The 25,157-nt window shown below is 41.3% G+C and overlaps 1 protein-coding gene across 1 annotated transcript in view; it reads left to right on the top strand.

Moving 5' to 3' along the window:
• MMP20 (matrix metallopeptidase 20) overlaps positions 1-25,157 on the top strand; it is a 60,536-nt gene that overhangs the window by 5,659 nt on the left and 29,720 nt on the right. Inside the window, exons 2-6 of the mRNA XM_005689365.3 lie at positions 986-1,233; positions 5,397-5,545; positions 8,335-8,460; positions 9,242-9,403; positions 12,130-12,271. Coding sequence (XP_005689422.1) covers positions 986-1,233; positions 5,397-5,545; positions 8,335-8,460; positions 9,242-9,403; positions 12,130-12,271 — 827 coding nt within the window. The remainder of the gene's footprint in view (positions 1-985; positions 1,234-5,396; positions 5,546-8,334; positions 8,461-9,241; positions 9,404-12,129; positions 12,272-25,157) is intronic.

Genomic DNA, 25,157 nt, shown 5'->3' with positions numbered 1-25,157 from the left:
ATCTAACACATTCCCTATTGTTAGATATTAAGATTACTTCCAATATTTTATTACTTATACATAAATATATTTAATGGAAATGAATGATACACATAGTTTATATAGAATATAATAAAACACATGGTTTCTGAATTAGTTCATATGATATACAAATAATTTTATATACATATACATCTTATATAAATATGAACATTCATGTTTAATAAAATACAGATATAAATCTTAGCTGCTTTCTGAAATTCCTAGGACAACAGCAGGCACTAAACCTGCCTTTGCGTGACTATGTTATTCACTTCACCTGATAAGTCATACAGAGTGTTTTGAGTGATATATTAGGGGTTTTAAGCCTTTAAATGCAAATGAAAACATTATATTTATGTCTAAATTGATAATATTTGCTTCAAGGAACAGTTAGTCCTAGAAAACCTGCCCCTTGAAAAACACCCCACGTATTGAACACACCTAAATTATTTAAAAGTCTCAGTCAGGAAACAGGTTGACACCTACTGCTTTCACATAAAATGAGAGCCTGCACTATGTGGCCTCACAGAGTTAAGAACACACTGCTCTTTCACAGTGTATAATGAAAAGGCGACACTGATAGTTGCTTACAGAGAAATAGGATAGTCTTTATTTTGCAAATTGTTAAAGACTTCAGTACAGATAAATGGGCTGTGGGGAAAATGCTCACATTATTTTCTTTCTAATATTTTTTTTCTCTTAAAATAGCAGTTCATTGTAGAAAAAGCACAAAATGTATGCAAATAAAAAAATCTAAAATCCCGCTTTCCAAGATAGGTGTTGTTACTAACTTGGACTTATCTATCTAAGCTTTATATAAGCAAGTATATCTAATTTTTTTTTCAAAAGTGGCAAATGCTGTGCAGACTGTCTTTAGCATAACAAGAATACTGTCCTGTCTTACCTGAGCATAAGTGTTGCTCAGAGCTTGCGCTGTAGACGTCAGCCTGCCTCTCCGTTTCAGGCGTACCTTGACAAGTATTACACAAGGAAAGGAGGGCCCCAGATTGGGGAGATGGTTGCAAGAGGAGGCAATTCCACAGTTAAAAAGATTAAGGAGCTGCAGGAGTTCTTCGGCCTCCGAGTCACCGGGAAGTTAGACCAAGCTACGATGGACGTGATCAAGAGGCCTCGCTGTGGAGTTCCCGACGTGGCCGACTATCGCCTCTTCCCAGGTGAACCCAAATGGAAAAAAAATACTTTGACATACAGGTAATGAGATCGAGTCTTTCCAAATTCAGAGAGAAATAGCCTCCCTCTCCTTCTTTTCTTTTAAAAATATCTTCCTTCTGATGTGTATGAAAATCATGACTCGTCCCAATCATAAAAGAGAATGCGAACTTTTTTGGTCTACTCTTTAGACAATGGAGAATTCACAAGAAAATATGACCTCAAGATTGTCCTAATGAGTGGCCATTTTAGGTATGACAGTTTTACCAGTTTAGAGACAACACGTTTTTCCATAAAGAAAATGAATCTTGTCTAAGATTAATAACCTGATGGTACCAATCAGTTTTCTTAAAAACAATCTTCTAAGTTAGAAGCTCACCTAATAAATTAATTTTTATTAATTCCAAAAATAATTTGTTGGCAATTTGTTAAATGTCTGGGCATTCAGTTCTGGAGATAAAAGGTTAATTACATCATTTTCCCTGCCTTTTGGGGAGAAATACATGCAAATGGCCGCAGCTCCGGGTGAGAGATGTGAAACAAGTCTAAGCAGAGAGCATGTGGAGGAGCTACCAGGTCACCCAGGGATGGCCCGTGACATCCGCGCCTGACCCGAAGGCCAAGCGAGAGCTGGCCGCCCCGAGCCCCAGCTCCCCCGTTTCCCGCCTGGTCCTCCTCGGCTCCCACACGTGAGCCCAGCCTCCTCGGCCATCCTCTGATGTCTTCCTGCCCGAGGGGGAACAAGGATTCTGCATCATCCAAGAGGACTCACCCAGGCAGAACCAACCCCCGCGCTGTGCTTTGGAGTCTCAGGCCTGAACTCTGGCCCCGCAGCCCGCATCCATTTGCCGGGCCAGTGCTGGCTTCCCTCCCCACTCGGTCCACCTCCCATAGACCGACCGTGGTGCTTCCTAATTATTACAGTGCATTTTACTGTTATCGATGTTCGGGAAGTGAGTTACAGCTCTCATCTGTGTGATGGAAATGGCCTGCTGCGGCTCACCTCTTCCCAACTTGACGTTCACTGGTGGCAGGCTGGTACCTGAAATGAGCCATAGTGAAGAGTTTCCAATACTGTAATCAGCAGACCTTGAGAGGGGAGGCGGGTAGCTACAGAGCCAGCTGTTATACTGCCCCCGCACTCCAGTGAGGGCCCAAACCCAAGCAGAGATCAGATGATTCCTCTAGGCCACCTGTTAGCTGCTATGAGCCTTTGAGTCCATAAGGTGGCACTCTGGATACAGCTATTAGTCTCTGCCTCAGTGTAAGAAAGCCTCAAAGATCTTTCTTGGGGGGAAGAAAAAAAAAAAAAAAACACCTAAAAGAAACTGAGCACCCACGAGATTACGAGGTAAGAGAGGAAATTTTTATATTTTTATATAAACTCATGGAGTCTTTCCCATCATCTCCTAAACTGTGTCATAGGAAGTTTTCCTAAACTGAGTAAACTTTCCTAAACATTTCCTAAACTGTGTAAACATTTCCTAAACATTTCCGAGGGCGTCGTATGTGATTACATTCGTGCTAAATCACTTCAGTCATGTCCGACTCCTTGCAACGCCATGGACTATAGCCTGCCAAGTTCCTCTATCCATGGGATTCTCTAGGCAAGAATAGCGGTTCCCACGCCCTTCTCCGGGGGATCCTCTCCATCTGGGGATCAAACCCGCTTCTCTTGTCTCCTGCCTTGGCTGGCAGGTTCTTTACCACTAGCACCACCTGGGAAGCCATAGTCTGTGATTACGCACAGCAAAGACAAGGGGATAGATCAAGCTAACTTGGGATTTGAAGTATAGTATTCTTGCGGTAATATTCTTTGGGCAGTCCCCAAAACCCCTCAACACACCCACACTGACCATCCACTTCCTCCTGAACAACTCGCCTTCTCCTCCCCTCCCCTTCTCCAAAAAAGAGGAACTAGAGACTACCTTAGCTCTGTGTAGCTACTGGATCTCAGAATAACTTCTTTTAACATAGCCCAGAGGACTGGAAGGACTTCCCTGTAGCTCAAAGGGTAAAGAATCTGCCTGTGATGCTGGAGACCAGGGTTCGATCTCTGGCTCAGGAAGAGCCTTTGGAGGAAGGGAATGGCAATCCCCTCCAGTATTCTTGCCTGGAGATGTCCACGGACAGAGAAGCCTGTTGGGCCATAGTTCGTTGGGTCGTAAAGAATTGGACAGGACTGAGCAACTAACACACACACAGAGGACTGAAAGAGCTTCCTTTCATTGGTGGCAATGATAAAGAACCCTCCAGACAAAGCAGGTAGAAGTAAGAGATGGGGGTTCAATGCCTAAGTTGAGAAGACCCCCCCGGAGGAGGGTATGGCAACCCACTCTAGTATTCTTGCCTGGAGAATCCCGTGGACAGAGGAGCCTGGTGGGCTATAGTCCATAGGGTCGCACAGAGTTGGACAGACTGAAGCAACTTAGCACTCAGAAGACTGAAAAGGATAAAATATAATCTAGAGCTTATGTGCATAAACTTTGGAGCCATAAAGAACTGGGCTCAGTTCCTGACTAGTCATGAAACATAGAGTGATATTGTTACCTCTGAAGGTGGCTGTGAAGGTTAGCAGGCTTACCACATTGAAAAGTACCTGGAACCGGGTCCAGCCCTTAGCGTGTGTTCCCTGAACGTCAGCTGTCATCACTGCTGCTGTATCGATCTCTAGACCCTCTGGGCAAGGACCTCTGTCCACACGCTCTTCCTTTCTGGTCCATCCCTTCTCCATGTCTGTTTTCTCCAGCCCAACACACACAGGCCGCTCTGTGGGGGTGGATAACTTATTTACGATATGAGAGAATTGGGGGATGCTAACTATACGGAGCCACGACAAATCACAGGTTCATATTATGCTGTGGCAGTGGCAAATTTGGAAAACACTAAACTGGTCCCTTTAAGAGTCGTGGTTCCCCCTCTAGACACTCTAGCTCCCTCCTCTTGGGCCCAGTTCCTGGAGTGAGAGATCTTATTCCTTCCCTCTCAGTTGCTGGGTTTGGCTATTTCCCTTCCTCTCTGTGGGACATGGTCCCTTCCTCTGGGGCCTCCAGGACAACCCCTGTTGATTTCTGGCTGAGACTGCACCACCTGCATCAGAATAGCCTGGGACACTTTTTTTTTTTTTTTTTTTAACTTTATTTTGCTTTACAATACTGTATTGGTTTTGCCGGACACTTGTTAAAATGCAGATTTCTTGATCACGCTTGTGTGTTTAACAAACTTTCTGAGGTGTTATCACAGGTCCTAAACTTTGAGAACAACTAAGGAGGCCCTAAAAAACACTAGCTTTTATTCATTAGTTCATCCATTTAGCAGATGTTTGCTAAGCACCTACTCTGTCCAAGAGCCAGGACTAGGACCTGGCAAAAGTAGACTATGTGTCTGGCTCTCAAGGTGGACATTTACAGAACTGGCTTCTAACTCTGCCCGCACTATTCGACCTGAGCCCAAGGTCCCAGGTTGCGGTTCCTTTCTTCCTCCCTTCCTTTACGGCAGCTTAGAATCCCCAGCCCCTGGGTTCCAAAGTGGCACACCCTAGAAAAACACCAACTGTCTCTACCCACTGGATCCAAAATGCTCTATACGTTTATGCCTCCCAGTGTCATTGTCAGAGCAGGACTTGATGAAAGAAAGACTTGAGCCTTTTTCAGCCCAAGTGAGCATCCTTGTGACAAGCTAGCACTTCCTCTTTTAAGATGTACGTTATTTTAAGAAAAAACATTCCCCCATGGCCCTGGGGAAAACCTGCTTGTCTTTGAATAAGAATTTGCAAAACCTCAAAACTCTTTGTCTTTATTTTTTTACAATTGAAAAATGTTGGTCTCTTTAGGGGAAAAAGATTCCTTCTCAATTAAAACCGCTTTAGGAAAAACAGACTTCTAGCTACTCATAAAGTTACGCAGGTATTATTCTTTCCAATTAGCGATGTATAATAACAACAAAAGTCAAACTGTTTCAGCATCAGAAATCTCAAATTTTCCATTTCACCCCCTTCATTTTTCTTAAGTTAGCATGTTTCAGTAATGTAATAAAGATGAAAGCAAAATAAGAATTATTATTCTGGAGAAAAATCTCTAAATTGTAGATTTATGGTCACTATTTTTATCACTATTTTTATTTTCAATATGAACTTGACATAACTCTCACTTTCTTCACTTAGGAGCACTTGTTAAAAGGAAAACGTGTTGCTTCTGTATTGACAGAATATCCAAGTACACCCCTTCCATGACCCCTGCAGAGGTGGACAGAGCCATGGAGATGGCCCTGAGGGCCTGGAGCAGCGCCGTCCCTCTGAACTTTGTCAGAGTCAATGCGGGCGAAGCAGACATTATGATCTCTTTTGAAACCGGAGGTACTGTGGTGCTTCCTGGATTTTGTCTATTACTCCAGAGGAAAACTACTTCAGTACTTTTCCTCATACAATGTTTAATCCACGTGACCAGCACGCTCCTTCTCAGAGCTGTGAAGGGCAGAGGCCAAGATCGTGGCAAAGTCACGACCTTTATTTAGTCAGAAAACAGATCTGGGGAGTTCTCCACATGGCTGAGCTACAGAACAGACTAGAAAATAACCCATTTTCGCTGTGGCATTGCCCCGTCAGGGACAAGTTCTGTCAGGTTTAGCTTCTCTATGGCTGGGAGGCCCTCTGGCCTCTCCCCAGCGCCATGATGGTGTCCATCACTCCCCTTCATGTTAGCCGAGGACCTGCCCCTCTGGATCCTCTCTGAGGGTCAGTCCCGCGGAGCTCCGGCAGCTTTCCCGGGCAGCGCGGTGAGGAGGGCGGCTGCCGCTGCTGTCTGGCCCACGCTTCAGACGCCTCTTGGTGGAGTTGCCAGGCCTGCCGCCAGCCTGCACACGCCGTCCCTCACTCGCCCCTGGTTCAGAGAAACGGCTCTAGTAGTAAATGAAGGCAAGGCCGTTTAAGTCTTTTCCCTCTCAGCTTTCTGAGTCAAGGTGAGTATCCCCGCCTCTTTCCCTTCACAGATAACCTTTCTAAGTGTCCTCTTTAAAGTCTTTATCTTAATTTTAATCTGATGTCACTGGGGAGAGACATGTATAGAAGCTGGGAGAGAGGATCAAGTAAGTCCTGAGCTGGAGCCCTTGAGAGGTGGCCCTGGGGGGACTGGCCCACGGTGGGTCTCGCTCCTCCCGCAGGGTCAAGGCCACCCACCCCCAGGGAAGCGGCAGGGCTTGGGGCAGCTTTAGGCGCGATGGAGTTGACATCTGGCTGTCAATCTTTCAAGCCGGTGCTCTGTTCCCTAAAACAAGTGGACTTGGCACTCTGCTGCCATTTAGCCAGGACCTCAGGGCATGTACTGATTAAACAACACTGCCCTGAAACTTGGGGAATGGCACACCAGAACTTTGTTTTGTGGGGTTTAAATAAAACAAGGTATTCCCACCAAAATCCTGAAAATCTATGAAATGTATTGTATAATATCCCTCATTTTATTCTTCCTCCTTTTCTATTATTTTGTAATGAACTTTTAAGTAAATACAGATACTAATTAAGCTTTAAAAGCTGTAATTTTATAAATATGTCTGTTGCTTTCAGGAGTTTTATGCATGAAAGTGTAATAAAATTACAGAGAAATTTTCTTTCCTTTTTTGACATGTCCTTAAAATATATTGGGCTCTACAACTCATTTTTAACACTTAAAAATCAGAAGTGTTTCCAAACTAAACACTAAGCAAAATAAGAATTGGACTTTCTCTGAATGCATCTTTACCTTGTGGAAGATGTGTTAAGTGTGGGGATGCCTGAGTCAGGTGGAGCTGATGCGGGGGTGGGAAAGATGGCAGCTGCCCAGGGCTCACATGCATGGCCCAGGCCATGTCCTCGTGGGAGGTGCTGGGCTCCACACATGTGCATCGTGGGGCAGTCAGTCACTGTGGTGTGTTTAAAGGCAGCAGTTACAACATTAGTTTACCTTGAATTGTGTTTTCTGAATAGCTTCTGCTTTGTCATTTTTTATTTTATTTTATTTTTTTACTACCACAGGCTGGCCTATTAGTAGAGAATGGGTGACCAACCTCTCATTTTACCATAATGCAGTGTGTTACAGAAAGTATGAGGCAGGTTTTAATGTAATTGCACTCTGATTAATTGGCTCACACTGTCTGGAGAAGGGAATGGCAACCCACTCCAGTACTCTCGCCTGGAAAATCCCATGGACGGAGGAGCCTGGTGGGCTGCAGTCCATGGGGTCGCAAAGACTCAGACATGACGGAACAACTTCACTTTCGCTTTTCACTTTCATGCATTGGAGAAGGAAATGGCAACCCCCTCCAGTGTTCTTGCCTGGAGAATCCCAGGGCCGGGGGAGCCTGTCTATGGGGTCGCACAGAGTCAGACACAACTGAAGCGACGTAGCAGCAGCAGTAGCAGCATACAAACAGAAAGCACACGCTTGTCCAATTTACTGTCACTGTCTTAGCCAGATCGTAGTTTTGTTTTGTTTTTTGTTAGCAATTTTTTTGACATTTATTTGATATACAATGTTGTGTTAGTTTTAATTGTACAGCAAAGTAATTCATATATATATATATGTTCTTTTTCAGATTTTTTTCCCTTATAGGTTATTACACCATGCTATACTCAAAAATGTTGAGTATAGTTCCCTGTGCTATACAGTAGTTCATTGTCAGTTACCTATTTTATACATAGAAATGTGTATACGTTAATCCCAAACTCCTAATTTGTCCCTCCCTCACTGCCACCCCCTAAATAATGCATTGAAATCATTCTGCCAACACGTTCACAGTCCAGTGAGTGGATAAGATGGTGGCTGAATAACCATCTGCCTTTCTCCTTTTGGAATCTGCAGCTGTTCATAGTCTGCAGTAGGCCTTGTGCCAATTGACAGACAGTGCAACAGATACAATAACAAAAGAACATTTAAAAAAAATTTTTAATGCTCACTATCTTTAAAACACAAAATATCGCTTTTATTATTTTAATCGATCACTCATTGGTATGTGAGATTCCTCTTATTAAAAAATGAATATTGAAAAGTAAATCTATTTGTATGAGAAATACCAATGCTATTCAAAAAGTTGTCCATTCCCTGTGATATCATGTACCCCTCAAAATTTGCTAGAAGGACTAAATCCTGTTGGCATTCTGCCCCATATGTCTAGATCACGGGGATTCCTATCCATTTGATGGGCCTCGAGGGACTCTAGCCCATGCATTTGCACCTGGAGAAGGCCTGGGAGGAGATACGCATTTCGACAATGCTGAGAAGTGGACTATGGGAACGAATGGTATATATGCACAATTCACCATAACCTGGAAAATATTGTACCTTCTTCTGGGCCTCCATCATGAAACCTTGAGGTTCAACGTCCCAAGCCACCCTTTAACTAGGGGGGCTGGCTAGGAAAAACAAGTAAGCCAAAAATCCAAAAGGGAACACCATAAGGGAAAAGATCCACCCTCAATTGTGCTGTAGATTTGTCTGCTCTCTGGTTCACAGGGTATAATCTCGAGAAACAGCAATCCCCTACTCAACACACAGCAGTATTTTCCTTCAACTATGTAGTATTTTTTGTTTACTTGTACTTGGAAATAGGCTACGTTCAGAAATGACCTGAGAAGAATTAGTACTTTACTGAGAAGTGCAATGGGGATGGGTTAAAATTTCTAGAATATCATGCATGTCATCTGGAATTCTCCAGTATGAAACATGGGTGGATAAAAGAGAGCAGACAGGGAGCCAGTAAAGCATGCATGGACTAAATCTAGGTATTGCTGCCACTGTTAGTGCTGAAGCCCTTCTTTACGGAGCACCACTGACCATAAACAAAATAAATGGATTTACATTTCCATCGTCCCCTACCCGAAGCCGCTCCTCGCCAAGGGGGGAAGAACTAGGCTAAAGTCAGCAAAGCTAAGTGCCAGAACACCCTACCAACATTTTAATAACCCAGTTCTGAAAAGAAAATGAATAAACTATGATTTGGCATAAAGTCTCCTGTGAAGACAGGAAATAGTGAAAATAAAACTCTGTGTTGATGCTGTCTTTTTCTCTCTCATATCATCTAGGTTTCAATTTATTCACCGTTGCTGCTCATGAGTTTGGCCATGCACTGGGCCTGGCCCATTCCACAGACCCGTCAGCACTGATGTACCCAACTTATAAGTATCAGAATCCCTATGGGTTCCATCTCCCCAAGGACGACGTGAAGGGGATCCAGGCACTGTATGGTACAATAACTACACTTTTTTGAGTACAGACCCTGAAAATGATAGGCATTTGGTCTCGTGGCAAGGTGTACTCTGCCAGCCATTAACCTGCATAGGTGAAGATTAAGCTAGAAACCACAGCCCCAACTATCCCCTCTTAGGAAAAACTTATTTACCATATATGAGTATTGCTTTCTTTTGTAAGATGAATATTTAAATTTTACATCTTTCTTCCAGAGCATATTGGTCCCTCGATGGCCATAGAAAATACAATCATTTGTGTGTATTTTGAGTGTTGATCAGGGGTTAGATATTGGAAAAGGATGGATTTTTTTATAGTTCATACATATATATATATAGTGTTTATCCATTTGCAAATAAGTGATCTTATCTCGGGGCTTTCCTAGTGGCTCAGACAGTAAAGAGTCTGCCTGTAATGCGGGAAATCCAGGTTTGATCCCTGGATCAGGAAGATCCTCTCGAGAAGGGAATGGACATTATCTTCCTAAAAATAGTAATGTTGATGGTAATAACTGTACCGTTTAGTCATATAGCCGATCTGCAGTTTACAAATCATGTTCACATGAGTCATCACATATCATCCTCATCACTAGCCTGAGGGATAGAAAATGTTTTCTGCATTTTATAGTTGAGAAAGCTGAGGCTCAAAGTCTATATCCCAAAATATCCAAAATTATCTGAAATGTTAGCATTTTTTTTTAAGGTGATAAAGGATTATGAGGAACTCTATATCCCATTTTCCTGAACAGAAAGTCAAGTCCATTCATCCATGAGAAGAAATCTTGAAACATCACTAGACCTTGACATTTTGTTTGTTTGATGGGTAAAAAAGCTGGAGAATCTAGGAAGCTGCCTTTCCTATAAGCCTCAGAACCTGCTCATTCAGGGTTTACTTGCAGGCACTCCTGCTCTTTGCTCAGCCTAGAGAAGAGCCTGTAGAACCCAGCTCCTCCTGCCTTCCCGCATCTGGCCAGTTCATCTGTTGTTTAGACGTAGGTACACACAGCTGCAGGCAGATCTCACTTGAGGCACATAAAAAGAGAAATTTCATCCCAAGAAGTGTTCAGCCAGCTATTTCCCTTCAGAGTGGGGTCTATGCCAGTTCTGCTGCTCTCTTGAGTGACAGAAAAAAAAAAAAACCTGCGAATCTCTCCATATGACAAGCTAGGGCTCCAGTGTAAAACCCTTCCTGTGGCCATCAGGGAATGCGTGCTCAGTCACTAAGTCATGTCCGACTCTTTGTGACCCCATGGACAGCGGCTTCTGTCCACGGAATTCTCCAGATAAGAATACCAGAGTGGGTAGTCATGCCGTTCTCCTGTGGTCCCCAAGAGGAACCCACTCCAGATCTGTGCCTACCCTTTATGGGTCTTTGTGCCCTGAAGCGTAACCACCGTTCTGGCAGCCACTGTTCCTCAGCCAGGAGAGGAAGTTTATATTTTGACAAGGCTGTTTTTCCGCAAGTGAACAAAATACAGAAACATGGTTTTATAACGCCGAGAGGCACAAGCCTCACCTACTGCTGACCACCCTGAGCTTCAGCAGAGTGCTTGGAGGATTAGTAAGTGTTCAAAAAATGGCAATGTATTTATGATCCGACCAGTTTCCACTTTCTGATCTTTTCCCAAAGCCTCACCCCAACCTCTGATCTTCATTCTATTGCTGACCCTTCTCCACCCAGGTCTTACCCACCTCACTCCCTGGCCTCACTCCTTCCCTGATCCCCAGCTATGGTAACAAGACTCGATTCAGCACAGGGACCTGCCAGGAGCAGTGGCTTAGGCAGCCCCAGATCAGTCCTCTGTAGTTGGCAGACAGTCCTAAGGAACAGAACGGGAGATGAAAACTCAATAGCATTTCCCCCAAGGGCTGGGTCCTGTGTTCCAACAGGATCTATTAGAAGATGCCTTTAAATGGTAACATCTCCATGGTACTTCAGGGCCCCAAGAATTTGCTCAGCCTCTCCTGGACACCTAAGAAAAAGCTTATGCACAGGGAAGGACACCCAGAAGCTATTCAAAAATAAGAAAACACACAAGAAAGATATAATCTTATTGAAAGCAAGAATACTTAATAACCAAAAAAAAAAAAAAAACCAGAGGAAATTTTCAAAATAGACTGCTAATTTCAAACACCCATAGCTATCAAAGAAATTTGCATAATAATAAAATAATAGCTGCCATTTTTTGGAACTTTTATTATGTGTCAAGCACTCCGCTAAAAGTGCTTTTCAGGCATTATTTAATTCTCACAGAAACCTTCTGTAGTAGGTACCTTTATTGCCTTTCCCCATTTTACTATGAGGAAATGGAGGCTTAGAGAGATTGAATTATTTATCTGAATCACACAAGTCTTTCCTCATAGCTCAGTTGGTAAAGAATCTGCCTGCAATGCAGGTGACCTCGCTTCGACTCCTCGGTCAGGAAGATCCCCTGGAGAAGGAAATGGCAACCCACTCCAGTATTCTTGCCTGGAGAATCCCATGGACTGAGGAGCCTAGCAGGCTACATGTCCATGGGGTTGCCATGGTCAGACATGACTTAGCGACTGAACCACCAGCATAAGAGTCAGCAACTAATGAAGCCGGGATTCAAACCCAGGTCCTCATGTCATCAACAACCACGCTGTTTGTGACCTTGTAATATGCACTGAAAGTGGGTCCCTGGAGCAGAAGTGTATAGACTTCATTCCTGGTACCATTTTGACCAAGTCACTTTGAATCCTAGGACCTCGGAGAGCATTCCCAGGGAAGCCCACTGCGCCCCACGGCCCCCCTCATAATCCGTCCATCCCCGACCTCTGTGACTCCAACTTATCCTTCGATGCCGTGACGATGCTGGGGAAGGAGCTCCTGCTCTTCAGGGACCGGTAAGCCTGACACGTGCCCCCAGCTCTCACCAGGCCTCAGCCACATGCCCAGGCACACGTTGTCAGAGAAGACCTTGTCGCTGCCTTGGGTGACGATCGTGCAGAAGTGCTGTCCTGTGTGACAGTCGGATGGGAGGCAGGAGTCTTTGGGGAGACATAGAGTCGCCAAAACTACTATTTGTAGGGTACCTACGATGCTCTTGCCACTGGGCTGTTTTCTATATAAGTCCAGTATTTCTTCTAATCTTGTTCACTGTGAAGCAGAGTTAGAATCCCAAATTTATAGATGAAGACAGAAGCTCAAAAGAACACAAAACTTTACAAGGTAACACAGTTGTATTAAGTGACTGAGTTATGACATCAGCCCAGATTTCTCTGATTTCTACTTTATTCACCTCTGTATCCCTCCTGAGAGTCCATAGTATATTCTCAATAAATATTTGTTAAAGAGGGTTGGGTAGATGGAAGGATGGATAGATTGGTTGTTGCGTGGATGGATGGAGTCACAGATGGATAATCAGGAGCATAGATAGATGGGTGGAGAGCTCTAAACTTAGTATTCTTCCCAAAGCCCTGTTTCTCAAGGCCTCTTGACTTTTCAACTGTCAGTTGTCAGAAAGCTCAGAAAGAGAGGGAATATTGGTGACTTCTTGTTATACCACAGCTATAGCTACTAAAAGAATACCCTGACGTTTGAGTTTCTATTATTGTTGTTTTAGGAATGCTTCTTTTGGGCTTATTAATAGAAGTTTCAGTAGATCTGTGAGTTATAAAAAAACAAGGAGATGGCATTGTACTTGACTTTTATGGCACAAGAGACTGAGTAATTTATGATACTAGAGATGCTGGATTTTTAGTGAAGATACTATAGGAATAGCTGCAGATATAGCTATGATGAGTGGTTGATCTTTATTTTTTAGTAATTTTGTTGTTATGGAGATTACTCATGGAAATTAAGTAGATGTAAGTTTAACATTAGTGTAATAAGGGAAAAGGAGAAAATTAAAACTTTATGTTTTGAAATTAACGTGGAAGTTTTTATTTGAAGATAGGAAGTAGGCTTTGGTAATACATTTTTCTAGCCAAATTAAGTGTGATAATAATGATGCTGATTTTTGGCTTGCTGAAAGGTGGATGGATGGTGACAGGCAGTGAGTAATAACTGGAAAAATCTGAAGAGGTTGGAAAATTCATGCAGGTGCTTCCCTGAGGACTCAGTCGGTAAAGAAACCTATAAGGCAGTAGATCTGGGTTTGATCCCTGGGTCGGGAAGATCCCCTGGAGAAGGGACTGGCAACCCACTCCAATATTCTTGCCTGGACAATCCCATGGACAGAGAAGCCTGGTGGGCTACTGTCTGTGGGGGTCTCAAAGAGTCATATACGACTGAATGACTAACACACAAAGGGGAATTAAATTTTAGGTTTTGTGTTATAAAGTTAAATTCAAGTACTAGAATAAAACCTGAGAGAGTTACAGCGAAGCTGCTCATTTTAGGTGGTAGGGCAGTTATATGTCAATAGTTGTTGGAGTAATCTTGTTGGAAGTAAAAATTCTAGTGAAAATGCTTCTGATTAAAAGACATTTAATAATATAAAAAAATTTTTTTAATTAAAAAATAAAAGACATTTAATAGAATCAATTAGGAGAGGATTATTTTCATTTATTAAAATTAGAGTCAGAAAACGAGATTCTTCTAGACACATGAAGAAAAATAATTTGAATACTTTGGGCAGCTGCTAAGAAAGTGGCAGTCAGTCTTATTCATCGGGTGCAGGCATTAGTATACAATGTGTTAGCAATTTCGATAATTCAATCTTTGGAGAAAAATCCTTTAAGGGAAGGCCTATCTATGAGCTGTAGGCTTCAGATAGTAAGCGAGGTTGAAATGAAGAGTAAAGCTTTAAATAAGCTGCCCATTTGAAAGGTGTCTTGTTTATAGTTATGAAGAGTAGACCCAGAGTATACAAATAATATGGGTTTTTTAAATGCAGATGTGCAGACATGAAGGCATGCTAAGTGAGGTTGACTAGTACCAATAGTAACAATTCCGAGGCCTAAATGCCTTGAAGTGGAGAAGAGAGCAATCTGCTGCATGAGATTAGTTGGTGTGGGTAGTAACACATGGACAGATGTCAGTGTTTTGGATAGTTTTATTATTTTCTGTCACTGATTAAAACAAAGTAATAAAAGCTCCAACCATTGTGCTTGAGTGAGGCTGAGGGAAGTGGTGCAGAAGGCCGAGCTGGAGGGATTCACCAGCCACAGCTGGGAGCCCCGTGAGAAGTAGACAGTGACTGAGGCTAAGCATGAAGACTTGTCGGAAAGCTCATGAATTAAAGTTGTGTTGTTCCTATTTCCCTCCCACTGTGCTGTCTCTGGGAACATGGCTACCAGTTACTCTGTAATTACTTCTCTCCTTGGACAAAAAGAAACCTCCCAACTCTCACCTCCACTCTTCCCTTTACTGGGGACAGAATTCAACCACATCAGAATAGGCAGAGGTAGCTCAGGCATAAGCATGTGTGACATTACTTATTCTTTTTCTTCATTGGAAAAGTGTGTAGGGTACTAACCCCGTCACAGTACCTGGGCCTGTAAAGACAGATCAACAGTCCCCTGGCCTTTGCACACCTCAAGGTTAGATGAAGGAAAGAAACATCCAAACAGCACTGCCATCTCACTGTGCCATGGATGTATTTAGATAGAGAAAAGGCTCTGGTGTCTCTTTCTATAAAAGCACAGTAATTCCATCAGCCCCACCCTCATGACTTTATCAAGCCCTAATCACCTCCCACTCCCATCACACTGGGGGTTACAGTGAATGATGGGAAAACACAGATATTCAGCCCATAATACAGAGTAATCATATTGTTAAACATGTTATTGAATATCCTTCCAGACTTTTTCTCTGGGTAGAGATTTATCATAAATATGGGAGGGAAACAGGGATATCCACAAAAGTAAGAGTTTGTAATGTGCTGGATGTGCTGATTTGCAAACTTTTTCACTCAGTTATCTCTCATTTTTTCCATGTCAATGAACTTCAATTTTCATCTTTATTTAATATATGTGTATATTATCCCAGTGTATAGATCTATCCTTACTTATTTAACCAGTCCCAAACCAATGAACATCTGTATTGTTTCCAATTTTTAAAAATTGGGCACAGCTGAACTAAATCTTTAGCAATGGATGGGTGTCTACTTTTCAAAGCAAGTGAGAGGAAAACCCAGAAATCTAGGCTTTAGCCTCAGGCTAAGTTGATTTGAATTCTGGTTATGCTTCCTACCGATCAGGTGACACTGGGCAAGTCATGCGCCAAACTTGTGAGCACTCAATAAAAGGCAGTTCCTATATTTAGGAGGGGGAGTCAAAAATATGTACAATGGATTAAGGCTTGGAAACAACCAGAGGTATTTTTAATTGTTACCTGTTTTGATTGATTCTTTTTTCTTAAGACTTGCTGATTATTTACTTTGTTTTTATTGTTTATTACTGAAAAGGAAACCAAAGTAGAATCGGTAGGCACTGACCCAGGAGTGATAGGCAAGGTGCAGAGTAGGAGAGCCCCAGACACCATGCAAGGTGACGTCTGCTCCATCTGACTCTGTGCTGTGCTGATGAGGGATGTAGGACTTGTGCCCCAGCGCAGCAAGTAACTTCTTCTTTTGGTATTATTAGTGGTTGTGATCGAGGCAAGAGACAGTGAAGTCAAAGATAGCCCTTTCACACAATTATATTTTCTTTAAAAACCAAAGGAAACACTTTTTAAACTTCTATTTATCAAACTATGAGCATTCAACAATTGCTAACAACTAATTGGACAACTGATTTCATCCTTTGATGAAATACCAAATGTAAATGAAATGTAAATACTGAGAGTGGTAAGAGAATAGAAAGAGAAGCATAGATATAAGGGACAGTTAAAAAGGGGTAAGCAGGGAAGAAATTAGGGGAAGCATCGCCTTCTCATCTTCTTCCACTCAGGATCTAAGGAGCTGTTGTTGTAAGGGCAGATAATTCCAAAGAACTAGGAAGAGCTAGAAAGAGGACGGGGAGCCAGTAGTGGTACCCTTTTAGCACTGGAGCTGCCACTAACCCGCCATGGGACCTTGAACCTCTCTTCCTCCTTTGCAAAAGCAGATGTTGCCTGATATTTGTTGTGACTTCAATGTGTTCAGTACTTGGTGCTAAGCATTTTGTTATCAACCCCTTACAGCAGCCCTGTAAGGTATGAATTGTTATTACTGCCTTTTTACTAGACATAAGAAAGATGAACAACTCGATCATGCTCACAAGGCTGGCCATGTTTGAAGCTGAGGCCCCCACCCTCAGTCCTGTGCTGGAGGCTGGGCTCCTAGCTGCCCTGCCTTGCTGCCTTGTGGGTGCCATGCAGAGCTGGACTCGCATCGCCCTGATCCCCTACCTCCCATCACCAGAAGTCCCCAAGGGCTTGCTAAGCCTGGACAAAGAACAAAGGACTCTTTCAGCCACAGCCAGCCTGGCAACCTAGGGGCTATATGAAAGCGTTCCCAGCCTGTTCTCTCCCACCCGCCAGCCTGGAATTCCCCATCACTAACAACAATCTGTTGACGAGACGTTTCAGGCTGTGCATGTAATAACCGCACAGTTTGTTTCCAAAGCATGATTGCAGTGCCTTTTAAAGTCACTGTGAGACTGCTGCACATTCTCCACAGTGTATAAATGGATATGGGTCCATTCAAATGTTCTGTTTGAAGAGAAACGTCAGCTACACACACACACACACACACACACACACACATATTTAATTCACATAGATTTACTCTTTATAATAAATAACAAAATATTAAAGTTATCTCAGATTTCCTTGAAATGACTGAAACAGCAGTCATACCCAAATGATATTTGTATGCCTTCTATTATTCTGGATTTTACATGATACAGTTTTAATGATAAGATCAAGAATATGTCTATCAGCTTCAGATCTCAGAAGAATAATAGCATTTCACATGTAGAATAGGCATAAAGGTTGATTGTGTCCAAATCCTTCATTTTGGAGACAAGAAAGACAGGCCCAGAACTCTCAGCCCAGAAGACCTGCTCTGCAACCCAGGCCTGCTGAAACCCAGTGCAGAGTCTATCACTCACATAGAAAGCCTCATAGCTGTGAGGCTATGTAACCCTATGAACTGTGAAGAGAATGTTGAATATTGACTTGAATGAATGAATGCCTTCTGACTGGAATGCATCTGTGTGAGTAAGAAAAGCTGCTATGTCCCTGGGCCCTGGGCCTGCAGATTGGGTGAAGAGCCACAAGGAGGAGGAGGTTCTTGAGTATCCAGGTCCCCAGAAATGTCTGCTAGGCTTCTCCACATGCTGTTTTGTTTTCAAAATAGGGTTCTTTATTTTAAAACATCTGTAAATCCCTGAATGATTGACTAATTGTTACATTCTGAAAGATGTTATGTATTGCCTATAGTAATGGAAAGAAAAATATGTTTCAGGGTCGTGCAGGTAGGGATTGAAGAGAAGGACAAATGTAAGAGGCATCTTGAAAAAGTCACCAGCAGGACCTTGACACTGATTTGATGAGAACAATGGAAAAGGAGAGTCGAAGGTAGCAGCATCACTCACTTAGATAAGAAAATCAAAAAGATTTAGATGCATCAAGAAAAATTCAATTTTAGATAAACTCTTATAATATTATTCATTATAAAATCCGACATTTCATTATCCTTTACAATGTGCTATGTTATCCTAAGCATTTTATAGACATCTGCTCCTTTAATCCACGTTCTTTTTCCCAGCTAGAGTTTTAACCTAGGTCTACTTGACATCAGAGACAGAATTGTTATAATGGAACCCCAGATAAATCAGGGAAAAGAGGATTGTCTTTTTCTTAAAAAAAAAAAAAAAAAAAAAAAAAAGATCAGTAGTGTACAGTGCTGCTGAGGTCACCAGGTCGGAAACTGAAGAACAGGACTGACTGTCGGGATGATGGACTATAGTTTCAGCAGCACAGTTCGGGCTTCCCTGGTGGCTCAGTGGTAAAGAACCCGGCTGCTAATGCAGGAGATGCGGGTTCAATCCCTGAATGGGAAGGATCCCTTGCAGAAGGAAATGGCAACCCACTCCATTATTTTGGCCTGAGGAAATCCCATGGACAAAGGAACCTAGAAGGCTATAGTCCATGGGGTTGAAAAGAGTCAGACACAACTTAGCAACTTAACAACAAGGAATGAACCCAGATCCTGAGGAATGAAAAGGCAAAGGGTAATGGTGGGCTTCCTAGTTGTAAAGAACGCCCCCTGCCAGTGCAAGAGGCAGAAGAGATGAGGGTTTGATCCCTGGGTCAGGAAGACTCCCTGGAAGTGGGCCTGGCAACCCACTCCAGTATTCTTGGCCGGAGAATCCCATGGTCAGAGGAGCCTGGAGGGCTACAGTTCCTAGGGTCACAAAGAGTTGGACATGACTGAAGCAACTTAGCATACATGCTCAAAAAGTGATGGTATAAATCATTCATTTTCAAATCATTCATTTGAAAATCTTGTTAATAACAAGGAGTTAAGACAATAACTGGAAAAGGCAGGAGAGTCAAATGAGGGTTTTTCACTCTGAGAAATACCTGGGAACATTTGAAGGCATAAAAAGGAGCCGTTGAGGAGAAAGAAATGAAAAGCTGTATCAGAAGGAGAGACAATAAAATCAGTACCCTCTCCTATTATTAATAGATGAGTCCATTGGAACCTAGCATTTTCCAGAGTTTCATGGGCTTGAGGAAAGCGTGCACAACTAAAGAGGAAGTCTTCCTCCTTCAGTCTCCCTGAGGATATTTCTTTTCTGGCTATAAGATTGCATCATTGAAAGTCAACACATGGCATTGTATTTACTTAGATTGATTCTCTGTTATGTATTATGAATTCAAAGAGGCAGAAGGTGTACAAAGATTGCTGATTCACTGTCATTTCTTCTGAAATCCCTCCTTCTGACTAAGGATGAGGTTCTTTACATCTTCATAAGTTGTGGCTTAAAATACGGATCTCCATAGGCTCCACAGATGGAGATATACACTTAATTTAAGGACACAATGAATAGTTTTCACTGTTTTAACCACTATCTACATGTAGGATTTTAATTTTATAAGCTCTGTTTTTCTTGGTTTCAGTGAGATGGATGATGCATGTCTGATTCTTGGCCTCTTTAACCTCCTGATATAAACAGCCCTGGTTAGCGAGCATCCCACAAATGAATGCCTTCTTGACCAATGATGTGATTGTTTGTATTTCAAACTTTCCACTGACAAAATTTTATATTAATGAGAAAAATTTAGAATAAAATGTAGTTATATTCATAAACTCTAAGTATTACATAATTAATAAATTTGTAGGGTGAAAACATGTCTTATTAAAGTATTTACAAATAATTGTAAGAGTAGTCCAGAGTTTATAAAACACTTTCATATGCATTGTCTCGATTGATCCTTTGAAATGTTAGCAGTTATTATTATTATTTTCAATTTTATTTGACAAGAAGAAATTTAGCCTCAGAAAAATTAAGTGACTCATACAAGGTCACACATCCAATAATAAAATAAGGTCTCAAGCACCCATTGCTGCTTTCACTGCGCCACAGTGCCCATTTTCAGGGAAGAGAAGCATCAATTCAACTCAGCATCAAAAGACTGACAGAAAAAAGACACCCCCTCCTCCTGAAAGTAGGGTACAGAGTGACAGAGAAGAGTCAAGGAAAGTCAGGGGTGAAGAGAGTGGAAAATGAAAGGACCCATCAACTCTTGCTGGATTACAGTCAGCAAAGAGGTGACTGTGTCTCCTAGAAAGGAAAGACCAAGAGGATCAGTCAAGCAGGTGGGGAACGAAGACAGAGGGGTCCAACAACAACAACAAAAGGATAAAAAGCTTAACAGACTTGAACCAAGCCCCAGATGTGCCAGGACTTGCTGATCCCTAGAATACTTAGGTGAATAATAGACGACCCTGCCACAAGGAGCTCACAGGACTGGCAGCAAGAAACAGGAATGTTACTAGTGACTTCTGCTCAAACCTGATGACTTAGATGCTGTTCTTTAGTAAAGAGAATATGAAAACTGATGATTAGATAAGTTCTACACAACTGTGACATCTATCTATCTAGTCAACAAATATTTATTGAGCCCAAGTATGTTCCAGATACAGCTTTGGTTCCTGGCTAAACAGTGCAGTTAAATATCTATCAGCAAGTCTTTAGTATCAATAAACTCCATTGTTTTGCCCTCCTTACCTAAGATCAGATTACACATTATTAATATGATCTGTTTATTTCACTACCATTTTCAAAATATCCTGCAACTGTTCTTTTCTTTAAATTGAAGTATAGTGGGTTTCCCTGGTGGCTCAGTAGAAAAGAATTTACCTGCAATGCAGGAGAAGCGGGAGACATGGGTTCTTTCCCTGAATTGAGAAGATGTCCTGGACTAGGGAATGGCAACGCAGTATTCTTGCCAGGAAAATCACATAGACAGAGGAGCCTAGTGGGCTGTAGTCCATAGCGTTGCAGAGAGTCAGACACAACTGAACACAATTGGTTTACAGTTGTGTTAGTTTAAAGAATACAGCAGTGTGATTCAGTTAGACATGCATATATTTTTTCAGATTCTTTTCTGTCATAGATTATTATAAAATATTGAGTCTAGTTCCCTGTGCTATACAGTAGGTCCTTGTTGGTTATCTATTTTATATATAGTCATGTGTATATGTTAATCAAAAACTCTTATTTTATCCTTCTCTCCCTTTCCCCTTGATAACCATAAATTTGTTTGCTATATCCATGAGTCTGATTCTTTTTGTATGTAAGTAACTTTTATCAGTCTTTTAAGATTCCACATATAACCTATATCATATGATATTTGTCTATCTATGGCTGGCTTACTTCACTTAGTATGATAATCTCTAGGTTCATCCATGTAGCTACAAATGGCATTATTTCATTTGTTTTATGGATGAGTAATGTTCCCTTATATACGTATATATGTGTGTGTGTGTGTGTGTGTGTGTGTATATATATATATATATATATATACATATATATATTCCATCTTTCATACCCATTCATCTGTTGATGGATACTTATGTTGCTTCCATGTCTTGGCTTTTGTAAACAGTGCCACAGTGAATATCAAAGTGCATGTATTATTTCAAATTGGTTTTCCCCAGATATCCACCCAGGAGTGGAATTGCAGGATTATATATAGTTCTATTTTTAGTTTTTTAAGGAACCTCCTTATTGTCCTCCATAGGGACTGTACAAATATACATCCCCAGCAACAGTATAGGATGGTTCCCTTTTTCCCATACCCTCTCTATTGTTTAGACTTTTTGATGCTGACCATTCTGACTGGTGTGACATGATACCTCATTGTAATTTTGACTTACATTTCTCTAATATCATTAACAATGGTGAGCATTTTTTGTTTGCCTTTTGGCTATCTGTACATCTTCTTTGGAGAAATGTCTGTTTAGATCCTTTGCCCAGTTTTTGGTTGGATTGTTTGTCTTTGTAAATATTTTCTCCCATTCTGTAGGTTGTCTTTTTATTTTGTTTATGGTTTTCTTTGATGTGCAAAAGCTTCTATGTTTAATTAGATCCTGTATGTTTACTTTTTTTTTATTTCTATGACTATAGGGGATGGATTCAAAAAGGTATTGCTGTAATTTATGTCAAAGAGTGCTCTAGCTATGTTTTCCTCTACAAATTTTATAGTATTTAGTCTTACAGTTAGGCCTTTAATCCATTTTTAGTTTATTTGTGTGTGTGATATTAGAGAATATTCTAATTTCATTCTTTTACATGCTGCTGTCCAGTTTTCCCAGCACCACTTATTGAAGAAACTGTGTTTTCTCCATTGTATATTCTTGCCACCTTTGTCATAGATTAATTGACCATAGGTGCATGGGTTTATTTCTGGTCTTTTTGTGTGGTATCTTTTTCTGATTTTGGTATCAAGATGATGGTTGCCTCATAAAATGAATTTGGGAGTGTTCTTTCCTCTGAAATTTTTTGGAGGAGTTTCAGAAGGTAGATGTTATCTCTTCTGTAAATGTGCAGTAGAATTTGCCTGTGAAGTCATTTGGTGCTGGGCTTTTGTTTGTTGGGAGCTTTTAAATCACAGATTCAATTTCAGTATTTGTAATTCATCTATTCATTTTTTTTAATTTCTTCCTGGTTTAGCTTTATGAGATTTCTAAGCATTATAAGATTTCTTTCTAAGAATTTGTCCATTTCTGCTAGGTTGTCCATTTTATCAGCATATAATTGCTTGTAGTAGCCTTTTATGGTCTCTAATATTTCCACAGTATTGGTTGTAATGTCTCCTTTTTCATATCTAATTTTATTAATTTGGGCCCTCTTCCTTTTTCTCATGATGAATCTGGATAAAGATTTATAAATTGTGTTTATTTTATCAAAGAACCAGCCTTTAGTTTTATTAATCTTTTCTATGTTTCCTTTTGTCTCCATTTCATTTATTCAATATTTCTGCTCTGATCTTTATGATTTCTTCCCTTCTACAAACTTTGGGTTTTGTTTGTTCTTCTTTCTCTAGTTGCTTTAGGTATAAGGTTAAGTTGTTTATTTGAGATTTTTCTTATTTCCTGAGCTAAGCTTGTGCCACTATAAACTTCTCTCTTAAAATTGCTTTTGCTGCATCCCACAGGGTTTGGATCATTGTGTTTTCACTTTCTTTTGTCTCTAGGTATTTTGTTTTATTTCCTCTTTGATTTCTTCAGTGATCCATTGGTTGTTGAGTAGCATATTGTTAAGCCTTGATGTGTTTGTGTTTTTGTTTTTGTTCTTGTTTTTGTTTTTGCACAAATCTTGTAGTTGATTTCTAATCTCATAGTATTGTGAATGGAAAAAGTGCTTTATACCAGTGGTCCCCAACCTTTTTGGCCCCAGGGGCTGGTTTTGTGGAAGACAGGTTTTCCATGGACAGGGCAGGTGGGGGGGGGTGGGCATGGTTCAGGTGGTAATGTGAATGATGGAGAGCAATGGGGAATGGCAGATGAAGCTTCACTCACTTGTCTGCCACTCATTTCCTACTGTGTGGTGCACTTCCTAACAGGCCACAGACCAGTACTAGTCCTCAGCCTGGGGGTTGGGGACCCCTGCTTTATATGAGTCAATCTTTGTAAGTTTACTGAAGCTTGCTTTGTGGCCTAGCATGTGATCTATTCTTGAGAATGCTCCATGTGCACGTAAAAAGAATGAATATTCCACTGCTTTCAGATGGAATGTTCTATAAATATCAATTAAGTTAATCTGGTTTAATTCATCACTTAAGCCTTGCATTTCCTTAGTAATTTCTGCCTGGATGATCTGTCCATTTATGTACGTAGGGTGTTGAAGTCCCTCGCTATCATTGTGTTACTGTCAATATCTCCTTGTAGGTCTCCTTGTATGTCTGTTAACAGGTGCTCCCGTGTTGTTTTTGTTGTTCTTTAGTCACTAAGTCATGTCCAACTCTTTTGTGACCCCCTGGACTGTAGCCCACCAGGCTCCTCTCTCCATGGGATTTTCCAGGCAAGAATAATGGAACAGATTAACATTTCCCTCTCCAGGGGATATTCCTGACCCAGGAATTGAACCTGCATCTCCTGCTTGGCAGGTGGATTCTTTGCTCTGAGCCCCCTGGGAAGTTTATGTTGGGTGCATGTGTGCATGTCTCCTAAGCCGCTTCAGTCTTGTCTGACTCTTTGCAACCCTATGTACTGTAACCCACCAGGCTCTTCTTTCCATGGGTTCTCCAGGGAAGAATACTGGAGTGGGTTGCCATGCCCTCCTCCAGGGTCTCTTCCCAACCCAGGGATCAAACCCACATAAACCCAGGGTTTATGTCCAGTAGCCAGTAGTGGGATTGCTGGGTCATATGGTAGTTCTATTTTTTTTTAAGGAGCCTCCATACTGTTCTCCATAGTTGCTTTATCAATTTATATTCTGACCATCACTGCAAGAGTGTTCCAACAGTCTTTATCCTAGTCTATTTTGTCTTGGGTTTCCTTGGTAACTCAGTGGTAAAGAATCTGCCTGCCAATGCAGGAGACATGCGTTTGATCCCTTGGTCAGGACTATCCCCTGGAGAAGGAAATGGTAACCCATTCCAGTAATCTTGCCTGGAAAATCCACTGGGCAGGGGAACCTGGAAGGTTAGCCCTTGAGGTTGCAAGAGTTGGACTTGATTTAGTGACTAAACAACAACATTTTGTCTTATATGACTACTACTACTCCAGCTTTCTTTTGATTTCCATTTGCATGGAATATCTTTTTCCATCCCCCTCAGTTCTTCTTTTCTAACAGTTTTATAGATTTTCTTTTTTTGCCTTATACTTTAAATATATTTACAGGTGTATTAGGAGGTTAATTGTTATACCTTTTTTGGTCAATTTTAATTATTGTTGTAATTTATAGCTCTAAGTTTGTAAATCCTCTGGATATGTGTCTTATCACTTTATTACCCACAAGATATAATTTTTCTTCATTAATATGAAATTTTTCATGAGTACAGATCCTTTTGGAAGTTGTGATACTTTACATAAGTATCACATATAGGTAGTGTTTATTACCACCTCATGTATACATTCTAATATGTCATAACAGTGTTTAAGCCAAAGTTTCCTGACTTTAGCACTACTGATATTCTAAGCCAGACAAGTCTATGCCATGCTGGACTATCCTGTGCATTGTAAAAGGTAAACTAAACTGATATCCCTGGATTTCACTAGACTCCAGTAGCATTACCCACTCCTAGTTGTGACAACCAAAATTGTCACCACGCATTAAAAAATGTCTTCCATGGCACAAAATTATTCTTGGTTTAGAATGACTACTTTACATCAATTTAATCCTCCTA

This window comes from Capra hircus, chromosome 15, assembly GCF_001704415.2.
Source record: "Capra hircus breed San Clemente chromosome 15, ASM170441v1, whole genome shotgun sequence".
NCBI lineage: Eukaryota > Metazoa > Chordata > Mammalia > Artiodactyla > Bovidae > Capra > Capra hircus.
Note: the sequence above shows the minus strand (reverse complement) of the source record. Positions and strands in the feature narration are given on the sequence as shown.